Genomic DNA, 12,600 nt, shown 5'->3' with positions numbered 1-12,600 from the left:
TCCCGCTGTGAAGCAATAATAGAATACCATTTATTTAAATATTTTTGGATGTTTTCTATATTTTCAAATATGTTGATTTCAATTACAACACAGAGTACAAACTGTATAGTGCTCACTTTATATTTAATTTTGATTACAAGTATTTGCACTGTAAAAAAAAAAGAAATAGTATTTTTCAGTTCACCTAATACAAATACTGTAGTGCAATCTCTTGTAAGTTTAACTTACAAATGCCGAATTATGTACAAAAAACCCTGCATTTTTTAATAAAACATTGTAAAATTTTAGAGCCTGAAGGCCACTCAGTCCTACTTCTTGTTCAGCCAATCGCTCAGACAAACAAGTTTGTTTACATTTGTAGGAGATAATGCTGCCCACATCTTATTTACAATGTCACCTGAAAGTGAGAACAGGCATTTGCATGGCACTTTTGTAGCATGACACTTCTGCAAGGTATTTTATGTGCCAGATATGCTAAACATTTGTGTGCCCCTTCATGCTTCAGCCATCATTCTAGAGGACATGCTTCCATACTGATGACACTCATTTAAAAAAAAATGAGTAAATTAAATTTGTGACTGAACTCCTTGCGGGAGAATTGTACGTCCCCTGCTCTGTTTTACCTGCATTCTTCCATGTTATAGCAGTCTCTGGATGATGACCCAGCACGTTGTGAAAGTGTTCTTAAAATGAACGCTTTCACTGCAGATTTGATAAAATACAAAGTAGGTTCCAATGTGAGATTTCTAAAGATAGCTACAACACTCGACTCAAAGTTTAAGAATGTGAAGTGCCTTCCAAAATCTGAGAGGGACGAGGTGTGGAGCATGTTTTCAGAAGTCTTTAAAAGAGCAACCCTCTGATGCGGAAATTACAGAACCTGAACCACCAAAAAAGAAAATCTGCAGGTGGCATCTGACTCATGATGATGAAATGAACATGCATAGGTTCACTCTGCTTTGGATTGTTATCAAGCAGAACCAGTCATCAGCATGGACATATGTCGCCTGGAATGGTGGTTGAAGCATAAAGGGACATACGAATCTTTAGAGCATCTGACTTGTAAATATCTTGCAACGCCAACTACAATAGTGCCATGAGAATGCCTGTTCTCACTTTCAGGAGACACTGTAAATAAGAAGCAGGCAGCATTATCTCCTACAAATGTAAACAAACTTGTTTGTCTGAGCGATTGGCTGAATAAGAAGTAGGGCTGAGTGGACTTGCAGGCGCTAAAATTTTATGTTACTTTATTTTTGAGTACAGTTATGTAACAAAAAATGTACATTTGTATGTTGCACTTTCATGACAAAGATTTCACTACAGTACTTGTATGAGGTGAATTGAAAAATACTATTTAGTTTGTCATTTTACAGTGCAAATATTTATAATAAAAAATAATATACACTTTGATTTCAGTTACAACATAGATGAAAATGTAAACAAACATCCAAAATATTTAATAAATTTCAGTTGATATCCTATTGTTTAACAGTGCAGTTAAAACTGTTATTAATTGTGATTAATTTTTTGACGTAATCGCATCAGTTAACTGCAATTAATCGACAGCTCTACTTTATAGATTTTTTTTTTTTTTTGGTGGGAAGATGTAGAACTTATAAGAGGAAGAGTAAAATTTACAATAGAGTAGATGGGTTTGAATTAAACTGTTACAGGAGGAATTGATTATATAACAGGTGTAATGTTAGTGCTTCTTTGAGCCAGAAAGCAACCTAACAGAAGTTGGCTCCAAGACAGAAGAGCGGGGCTGTGGTGAGGGAAGTTGCATCACTTTTTAGTGATGAGGTCTCAGCTCTACACAATTGCAATTTAGCAGAAATGCCAAGCCAGAAAATCAATGTCTAAGGGCCTAGCCTAATTAGAATTTAAGTTTAATGAAGAAGGTATAAAATATTGCCCTGTAACTTGTTTTTTTGCTTGCATCAGAAAAGCATAGATAGAGCACCCTATATTTAACGAACATAAATGAACATCCAGTTAAATATTTGTCACCTTAATAGTACAGGACACAAATCAAACATGCTTTTTAACATACAGTGTGGTCCAAATCCTGAAGTGTTTGTTACCTAGGGCCAGATGATTCTCCTCTGCAGATATTGCTACATAGGGATAGGAAACTCTCTACATGGAAATCTCTGAAATCTTTGGATATCCTGAGATCTGCCTAGACTTTGGAGATGTTTACTAGGATCCCAGTGGTTCCACTACAGCTCTGTCCCCACTGCGGCTCTGCTCCCTGGCAGCACTGCCATGGAATTCTGGAAAGTTACTGCAGAGAGAATTCAGTTTCTCTAAAGAAATGTGTATTTAATTGAATCACGAATCTAAATACACGAAGTCACATGCTAGTCTGATTCCAAACATAAGCAAGTTGCTGTTAATCTATGGTGCGGTGTTGTTCTTCTTTTAACTAGCTGCATTATAATGTATGAACTTCCCTATAACTTGGCAGGTATTGATAATGAATGGAGGAAAACTCAGTGCATGCCACGTGAGGTGTGTGTAGATGTGGGGAAAGAGTTTGGAGCAACAACAAACACCTTCTTTAAACCCCCATGTGTATCCATCTACAGATGTGGAGGTTGCTGTAATAGTGAGGGGCTGCAATGTATGAATATCAGCACAAGTTACATCAGCAAAACGGTAGGTTCTTATTCCAGTTATATTCTGAGTTGTCTTTACATTTCAAGTAAATGAATAGTTGTGCATTTTAATGTATTGCTACATGAAAAACATATGCCAGAATCTACTTCTATTTCAATTTATTATTCATTTGAACACACATTGTTTCCAGAACGGTGTTACCTTTATATACCATGCAGCTAATAATAATTAAAGACATAAGGAGGGGGGAGACACTGTGCTAAAAAAAATTTAGGTTGCAAAGTCAAGCACTTGAAAGTTTTGAAATGCCAGATTTGCAATTGTCCATGCAACATTAATCCTATTCTCAGGTGTGTCCCTGTATGAGATAGGAGTGCTGTAGAAAAAATAGTATGTGATCATCTCAATACATGCAAGAGGGCAGAAATGAGATTGCATGGACACAACTTTCAAGTGCTTAACTTTCCAACAGAAATGACATTTGTTTAACATAGTTGGGTTTTTACTGTAATTTCTAGGGTTTTTAAAGGAAAAAAAGCTAAAATTAAATACTGTTATGTGCAATTATAACAATCACACATTCCGTCGTTGAGCAGCATAGTTAAGCAGCCTCCCAAATAGTCATTCACTATTGTCACTGTCTGTGTTTTTCCTTTGGTAGTCTGTTTTTTCCTCTCTCTTTTCTTGCTGGATGCTCTAAATGAGGATGATCTAATTTTAGTGTCAGTATAATTTCCTTTATCACCTAGTTCCCTTTTTGGTGAAATACTGCACAATTGGAGCCCCAACACAGCAGAAGCAGCTGTGCAGTGGCAGCTGATGCGAGTAGGATTCCTTACTATGAAACTGCTTAGTGTACCGCCCAGCTAAGGAAAGGATTAGGGAAGGGGAGAGAAGATGAGTCAGTGAAGAAAAGATAAATGTTCATAATCTTATCCAGTCCTAAAAGCCATTTTTCAAACATACTCATCTGAAACTGCATTCTGCCAAGTATTTCCAATGCAGAATGTGAGCTACTCTAGCGTTTTAGACAGCCACACTTGGATGGTGCAAGTCAAACAGTTTAAAAAAAGAAAACAACTGTTATTTCAAAGCCACAGTTCTTCTAGCTGGTTGAGAGATACAAGTGATATATCTTCACCTTGCTATAACTTCAGAAACATGTGCTTCACTCTTTCAGTAGCTACTATCTCAAATATGTACTTTTGTCAAGTCCTGCTTACCTGAATAAGAGCTTGCCTAATGCAGATGTAGTCATGGCATATAGCTCAGATTTCCAGATTCACGGTCAGATTCTCAGCTGCAATACATAGGCACCAGTCCATTGATGTCAGTGGAGCTACATCAGTTTGACATCATTTATATTTCTGATACTGGTAATGACCTCATTCTTCAAGATCTTAAGAAAGTAGTCTTTTAAGAGGTGATAAATGTCTTTGGAGGGAGCTGACATGAACAGTTAAGAAAATATCAGAACTAAAAACAGAAGGCTCTTGGGTGGTAGGCTCCCAAGAACTAAACAAAGCCTTGCTTAGACAAAAGAGGTAGCACTATATGGTGGTAGGTGGACCTGGGTTTTCTTTTTCTTTTTTTTTTTTTTTGGTTACCTATTCCACAAAGCCAACAAACATCTTCATTTAGGTTCCTATCTTCCTCCTATTGAATGAAGTCATTGGCAAAATTCCTTAGAAATGGTACTGTGACTTCCAGAACCAGCGAGTTTCAGAAGACTTCCTTTTAAAGGGAGAGACCTTAACACAGCTTATTTTTTTTCATTTTTGCGCACTTGAAAATTATTGTATTGAAGCTATGCAGCCGTGGTTCAACATTGTTGTTATATTGCAATGGAATGAGCAAAGAGAACATCAGACAAAAGGATGTCAGGTCTAATTTCAAAGGACCACACTGTAAAATTTCAGATGCCAGTCTCATTTTTTTCACTCCTCTTTCCTTCTTAATGCTGGTGATGGTTAGCTGGAACTTGCTCGCTCTCGCAGCAAGCCTAGCAGTGTCTCTATTAAGTGTATATAGTTTGTTTTTTCTCATAGTTTAGAGTTAGTGTTAGTTGTAAGATAGTTAATAGCTGTTGGGGGGCTTCCCTCTCCTTGTAATTGTCATCCTGTCCTGGGGCATGCCTGGGTCCCCAGGGTTTAAACTCTGCGTGGACCGCGGGAAGTTTATGCTCAAGAGTGACCTGCAGTCTTCCTGCTTGAGGTGCCCTGGGAAAGCCACCAAAGGGACTAGTGCAGTATCTACAAGGGGTTTCATCCCAGGACTCTTAAGGACAGAGAGCAGAGACTTAGAGTGCTCCTGATGGAGGCGGCCTTACGGCCACACTTGGATCCCGAGCCTGCCAACCTGGCACCCAGCACCTCATCCTCGGTGCGCAGCGCTCTGGCACCATTAGCAAGAGAGGATGCCCGGTCTAAGAACTCTAAGTCCTGGCATCAGAGACAATCCGGATGTAGAAAATCAGCCTCCATGCGGCACCGATCACCATCACCAGTGCCTGCGAAAAAGAAGAGGCCGGTGAGGAGCCGATCACTGCACCAGGACCTTAAAAGGCCGGAGGGGTCCACAAGTGTGATGGAACAAACTGTGCCACAGCCACATCCTCCCAAGGTCCCGTTGTCCCCTGCCCCTGTGGGGGTGCAGTCAAGTCCAGAGTTTTGGTCCCCAGACCGCAGCAAGGATGTGTGCCTCTCATCGACACCGGAGGCGTTCAAGGCGGCCTCAGACTTATTAAGCCTCCCGGTACCGGCCTCCCCGCGCCGGAGGGAAGAGCCGCCAGGGATGGCCCGACCCCCAATCCAATCAAGGGGCAAGCCAACCATGATGATGCCACAGTCCCCGCCCCGCTCAAGCAATAACAGTGCAAAGAGAGCATTCCTCAGCCTTGCAGCACCGCTCGCTGGCAACAATGGGTACTGCTCCTCTTCGGTCTTCGTATTCAGAAACTTCGGAGTCGGAGGTGGAATCCTACCACTCCAGTAGATCAAGGAGCAGGAGGTCGGCTTCACAGGCAAGCCAACGACCTTTCCTGGCGCCGTGGCAGCAGCAGTGGCAACCGCCCTCCCAGTGGCCGTTCTGGACTCCCTGGGCCTACCATCAGTCCCTGGGATAGGTGCACGGTCCACGCTCCAGGTCTGCGTCTGTCTCCTCAATGTAGGTGGCTCCAGCGCAAATGCCTCCACCACCAGCACCGCCGTCTGACAGGATTGTGCCACAACAGAATCCAGCACCGCCTAGTCAGACTTCGCAATTAGGGGGGCCATGTTTTCGAAGCCACAGATACCGCCCAGCACACCTCGTCGTTCGGCATTGACCCCGGAACCAGTTGTGGTACCACATCCTACATCTGCACCAGCCACGCAACCAGAGTACCGTGTGCTGCAGGACCCTGCAGAGGCTGAGGATAGTGAGGAAGGTCCCCTGCAAGTAATCTCCTCTTCCTCACCGGATGAGGCGGTCGCGGGTACTTCAGGAGCATCGACTCTAGAGGACAACTGGGTGCTTCAGCAACTACTTAAATGTGCCACACAGAGCCTGGCGATCCAGGCGAAGGAGGTCGAGGTGGATGTAGATCCGATAGTGGACATCCTTCCTCCCTCGGGCCCGTCTAGGGTTGCCCTGCCGTTGATCAGAACAATAGCTGACACATCCTGCATCCTTTGGCAGACACCAGCTTCTTTGGCCCCTAAGGACAAAAGGACAGAGAGGCACTACTTTGTACCCTCCAAGGGCCATGAGCACCTATACGCTCACCCTCCCCGGGACTGTCTGGTTGTAGATGTGGCCAACCAAAGGGAACGTCAGGGGTTTCAAGGCTCTACACCAAAGAACAGGGAAGCCAAGAAGTTGGACCTCTTTGGTAGAAAGGTGTATTCAACAGGGGGTCTGCAAATACGCATAGCCAATCAACAGGCTATAGTGAGCCAGTATGGCCATAACACTTGCTCAGCTTTGTCCAAGTTTGCTGAACTCCTTCCCCAGGAATTGCGAATGGAATTCTCCACTCGGGTGGAGGAGGGGAAACTGATTTCACATGCATCCCTGCAAGTGGCCCTGAATGTGGTGGATACAGCCTCCCGCCTGCTGGCCACTCAGCTGGTGATGCGGCGGGAGGTCCTGGCTTCAGGTCTCAGGTCTCTCCACATGAGGTCCAGCAGACCATCCAGGACCTCCCCTTTGAGGAGCCGTAGCCTAAAGGACTCAAGGGCTACCTTACGCTCGCTGGGCCTGCACACTCCAGCCACCCAGCGCAGGCAATTCAGGCGCAGCCGGCCCCACAGCCATACCAGCCCCAGAACCACCCGGAGCCCTCACATAGGTGGAGCAGAAGTGGCAGGAGGAGGCAACAACAGCCCTCCTACCAGTCAGGACTTTGGATCCTACCAATCCTACTTTTTCATCACATCTGTCCCCTTTCTATTGTGCCTGGTCCCAAATCACATCGGACAGTTGGGTGCTCTGCACGGTAGAGAGGGGATATTCTATCCAATTCTCCTCCCTCCCACCCCACCTTCCCCCCTCCCCATCCTTCTTCAGGGAGCCCTCTCATGAGCAACTTCTAATTTAGGAAGTGCAGTTCCTCCTCATTGTAGGAGCAGTGGAGGAAGTTCCTCAGGAACTCAGGGGCAGGGGGTTCTACTCCCGGTATTTCCTAATACTGAAGGCGAAAGGGGGCCTCAGACCTATTCTGGACTTGCGGCATCTAAACAAGTTTGTGGAGAAACTCAAGTTCCGTATGGTCTCCCTGTCCTCCATCGTTCCCTCCATGGATCCAGGAGACTGATACGCCACCCTTGACTTGAAGGACGCGTATTTCTATATCGTGACAATCCCTTGACACAGAGGTTACTTCAGATTCATAGTGGGCAACACCCATCTCCAGTTCGCAGTCTTGCTTTTCGGCCTGTCAACAGCCCAAAGGGTCTTCGTAAAGTGCATGGCAGTCATAGCAGCCTTCCTGCACAAGCACAAAATTCAGGTGGACGATTGGCTCATCAAGGGCCACTCCCAGGTACAGGTGGAGGCTCAGGTGGTCTTTATCAGACCGACCTTCGTCGAGCTCGGCCTCCTGCTGAACGAGGCCAAGTCTACCCTGTCTCCCATCCAGCGGATAGAGTTCATAGGGGCAGTTCTAGACTCGACGCAAGCAGAGCATACCTGCCAGAGTCCAGGTTTCGGTCCATGCCCGACATCATTCTCGGTCTCTGGCGTTTCTCAACCACCACAGCAAGGAACTGCCTCAAGTTGCTGGGGCATATGCCTGCGTGCACTTATGTGATAAGCCATGCCAGGCTCAGGCTGCGCTCTCTTCAGTCCTGGTTAGTGACTGTGTTCCGACCAGCCAGGGATGTGCTGGACTCTGTGGTGATGCTTCCCCTAACGAAGTTAGATTCCCTCCGGTGGTGGCTCGACCCGTGGTAGGTCTGCATGGGAGTACCCTTCGCCAGCCCCCAGCCGTCCCTATCCTTGGTAACAGACGCGTGCTGCTCCCCCCCCGATCCATCGCATCTGGAGAATCTTAGGACCCAAGGCCTTTGGTCCCCAGAGGACCTCTCCTTGCACATCAATGTCAGGGAGCTATGGGTGGTGCGTTTTGCCTGCCTGACCTTCAGATCTCGCTTGGCGGGCAGGTGTGTTGCAGTCCTCTGTTGATTACAGATTGCTCTCACCCCTCGCTCCACCGATATGGCCACCAGGTGCCCGTTATCTACCGGGTAATGAGCGTTGGAGTAGGGCGGAGGTTCGATCACTGGATGCCCTGGGGGGGGTGACAAGTGCCCAAGGGTAGCGACGGGGATAACGCAAGCAATCAGTCGTAGTGTTAAAGATTGAGGATTTATTAAATGAGTCACAGATAAGGATAAGGGACCACACGATTAGTTACAACTTGGGCTTACAATATAATACTAGAACAAATAACACAAACACTACAATTACAAATAGAAGCTGGCCCTGGTATTTTTCTAAGTCCCAGTAATTATGCAGGTCGTCCCAGGGGTTAATAAAAGTGATATTGGTACTATTAGTAACCATAAATGCCGCAACTAATCTCACTAAACACAGGTCGTGAGGTTTGACTGGCCCCCTTTGCTTTCAAGGGTTCCTGGTCAACGGGTTTCCCCTAGCAGGAGCCTTGGGGCGGCTGGAACCAGTCTTTGCCTCTTATCTAGCAGCACAGTTATACTTAACAGCTAATTCTACTTACACATACAAACCACGAAAGTTTCATTACGGCCGGCAAGTAGTCAGGCTTCAGGAAACGCGTGAGCCGAGAGAGAGATCTTCAGGGTGATCAGGCCTGGATACGGTTCGACGGGAATTCGTGTTCTCTCCACCCGTCCCCGGGAGGGGGCCGGCAATATATAACGAATTTTTCGTCATAATTTATGATAAGCCAATTGCGGGGTCGCGAGTGGCTCATGCCCATACAAGGGAGGCAATCGGGCCCCAGCATCTCTACCCAGGAAGCGACTGTCGTGGGGGAACTTCCCCTCCTCAGGTCGGCCGACCGCAAGGTGCTGTTTCCTGTTACAAGTTCTGCTTTCTGAGCAGCTACGTGATCAGTGGCAGTTCTGGGGGCTGGGGGAAAATTCCGTTGGGGGGTGGAGGCCGGAGCACCCACTGTCTGGCCCTGGGGCCCAACTTGGGGGTCTAACATCCTCATGGACAATACCTCGGCAGTGATCTATATCAACAAACAGGGTGCACGCTCCTCTCCCCTGTGCCAGGAAGCCCTCACATTATGGGACTTTTGCATACAGAATGCAATTCATCTAATGGAACCCAGCTTCCAGGGATGCAGAGCGGCCTAGCGGACACTCTCAGCAACTCATTCCATGGTCACGAGTGGTCTCTTCGCTGGGACGTGGCATGTTCAACCTTCCATCTCTGGGGCTATCCCCAGATAGACCTGTTTGCCTCATGGGACAACAGGAAGTGCCAACGGTTCTGCTCCCTCATGGGGCGCAGTCCAGGATCTCTCACGGAGGCCTTCCTCCTCTCGTGGGAAGGTGGCCTGCCTTATGCCTTCCCTATGATTCTGATAGTCCACAGGGTACTCAAGATTCGCAGGAATCACGTTCGAGTCATACTGATAATGCCAGCATAGCCGTGCCAGCATTGATTCATGTCGGTACTGCAGACGTCTATACACGCGCCCCTTGCATTTCCCCTGCTCCCGGACCTGATCACACAGGATCTAGGCCATCTCCAGCACCTGAACCTGGAGTCGCTCCACCTCGCAGCCTGGATGCTCCATGGCTAAACCCAGTAGAAATGCAATGCTCACAGCAGGTTAGACAAGTCCTCCTTGGTAGTAGGAAACCCTCCACCAGGACCACATACATGGCTAAGTGGAAACAGTTTTGCATCTGGGCAGAACAGCAGGGACAGGCCCCATTGCTCGCCCCGATCCCACTCATCCTTGACTACCTACTTCATTTGAAACAGCAGGGTCTTTCCCTGTCTTCAGTTTGGGTCCACTTGGCGGCCATCTCCGCGTTCCACCCAGGAGTTGACAGAGGTTCAGTCTTTGCAAACCCACTGGTTGGTCACTTCCTCAGGGGCCTATGTCATAAACAGATAGCTAAGGGTTAATGTCTCTTTCACCTGAAGCACCTGACCAGAGGACCAATTAGGAAACAGGATTTTTTCAACTCTGGGTGGAGGGTTTTTTGTGTGTGAGTCTTTTGTTCTTGGTCTTCTGCCTGAATCTCTGTCAGCTAGAGAAGGATTTTTCTATTTCCTGCTTTTTAATTTTCTGTTTCCAAGTTGTGAGTACAAAGTGGGTTTTTTCTTTGGTATTTACATGTTTATAGTTGCTGGAGTGCTTTGAATTGTATTCTTTTTGAATAAGGCTGTTTATTTAATATTATTTTAAGCAATTGACCCTGTATTTGTTACCTTAATACAGAGAGACCATTTGTATGTATTTTTCTTTTTTATATATATAAAGCTTTCTTTTAAGACCTGTTGGAGTTTTTCTTTAGTGAGGAACTCCAGGGAATTGGGTCTGCAGCTCACCAGGGAATTGGTGGGAGGAAGAAGTCAGGGGAAAACCTATGTGTGTTAGATGTACTAGCCTGACTTTGCATTCACTCTGGGTGAGGGGGGAAGAGAGATTGACTTTCGGTAATTCTGTTCTCCAGTCTCTCCAGTAGTTAAAAAGTGTTCTTAAACTGTACAAGTCTGTTAGTTATATACTTAGTGGTATATGTAATGGTGCATGTGTTGTATTAATCTGCTTAGTTTAAAGTTCTAGGAGGAAATTGCCGCCAGTGAGCTTCCCCACTGTCTGCAATTTGGGGGGCGTGTCATAAACAGATAGCAAAGGGTTAATGTCTCTTTCACCTGAAGCACCTGACCAGAGGACCAATCAGGAAACAGGATTTTTTCAACTCTGGGTGGAGGGTTTTTTGTGTGTGAGTCTTTTGTTCTTGGTCTTCTGCCTGAATCTCTCTCAGCTAGAGAAGGATTTTTCTATTTCCTGCTTTCTAATCTTCTGATTCCAAGTTGTGAGTACAAAGTGGGTTTTTTCTTTGGTATTTACATGTCTATAGTTGCTGGAGTGCTTTGAATTGTATTATTTTTGAACAAGGCTGTTTATTCAATATTCTTTTAAGCAATTGACCCTGTATTTGTCACCTTAATACACAGAGACCATTTGTATGTATTTTTCTTTCTTTTTTATATAAAGCTTTCTTTTTAGACCTGTTGGAGTTTTTCTTTAGTGAGGAACTCCAGGGAATTGGGTCTGCAGCTCACCAGGAAATTGGTGGGAGGAAGAAGTCAGGGGAAAACCTGTGTGTGTTAGATGTACTAGCCTGACTTTGCATTCACTCTGGGTGAGGGGGGAAGAGAGATTGACTCTCGGTAATTCTGTTCTCCAGGCTGGGAACGGGGAGGGTGGAATCCCTCTGTTTAGATTCACGGAGGTTGCTTCTGTGTATCTCTTCAGGAACACCTGGGGGGGGAAGGGAAAAGGTTTATTTCCCTTTGTTGTGAGACACAAGGGATTTGGGTCTTGGGGTCCCCAGGGAAGGTTTTTGGGGGGACCAGAGTGCCCCAAAACACTCTAATTTTTTGGGTGGTGGCAGCAGTACCAGGTTCAAGCTGGTAACTAAGCTTGGAGGTTTTCATGCTAACCCCCATATTTTGGACGCTAAGGTCCAAATCTGGGACTAAGTTATGACAGCCTAGATAGGCTTTTCCTGCATACTCAACAACCTGTCCCATCCTGAGACCTTAATTTGGTCCTTTCTGCCCTCACAGGACTTCCCTTCGAGTTCCTGGGCTATGTGATCATTACTGTATGTCTCCTATAAGGTCGCATTCCTTGTGGCTATCACCTCAGCCAGGAGGGTATCAGAGCTCAGAGCCCTGATGTCAGAACCTCCATACGCTGTTTTTCACAAAGACAAAGTCCAACTCAGGCCACACCTCGTGTTCCTTCCCAAGGTAGTCTCCTAATTCCACATGGGTCAGGACATTTTTCTCCCTGTGTTCTATCCTAAACCACACTCCTCCAGTATGGAGCGTAGGCTGCCTTCCCTAGACATTCGCAGGGCCCTGGCATTCTATATTGAAAGAACCAAACCGTTCAGGAAATCGATCCAACTCTTTGCTGCTGTGGCCGACAGGATGAAGGGGCTCCCTGTCTTATCACAGCGTATCTCCTCATGGATCATGGCCTGCATCCATGAATACTACGATCGGGCTAAGGTGCCTGCCCCGCCGATCACAGCCCACTCCACAAGGGCACAGGCCTCCTCCGCGGCGTTCCTGGCTCAGGTCCTGACACAGGAAATATGCAGAGCTGCTATGTGGTCTTCAATTCATACATTCACGTCGCACTAGGCCAGAGATGATGCAGCTTGTGGCCGTGCAGTGCTTCAATCCACAGTGAACTCCGACCCCACCGCCTAAACTCAGGCTTGTGAGTCACCTGCTTGGAATGATCATGAA

At 46.3% G+C, this 12,600-nt stretch overlaps 1 protein-coding gene across 2 annotated transcripts in view; it reads left to right on the top strand.

The window, feature by feature from the left end:
• The window catches only part of VEGFC (vascular endothelial growth factor C), a 128,968-nt gene that overhangs the window by 75,306 nt on the left and 41,062 nt on the right, over positions 1-12,600 (top strand). For both annotated transcript variants that reach the window (XM_050945373.1, XM_050945374.1), the window contains exon 3: positions 2,474-2,664. In XM_050945373.1, coding sequence (XP_050801330.1) covers positions 2,474-2,664 — 191 coding nt within the window. The remainder of the gene's footprint in view (positions 1-2,473; positions 2,665-12,600) is intronic.

Source organism: Gopherus flavomarginatus, chromosome 3 (assembly GCF_025201925.1).
Source record: "Gopherus flavomarginatus isolate rGopFla2 chromosome 3, rGopFla2.mat.asm, whole genome shotgun sequence".
NCBI lineage: Eukaryota > Metazoa > Chordata > Testudines > Testudinidae > Gopherus > Gopherus flavomarginatus.
Note: the sequence above shows the minus strand (reverse complement) of the source record. Positions and strands in the feature narration are given on the sequence as shown.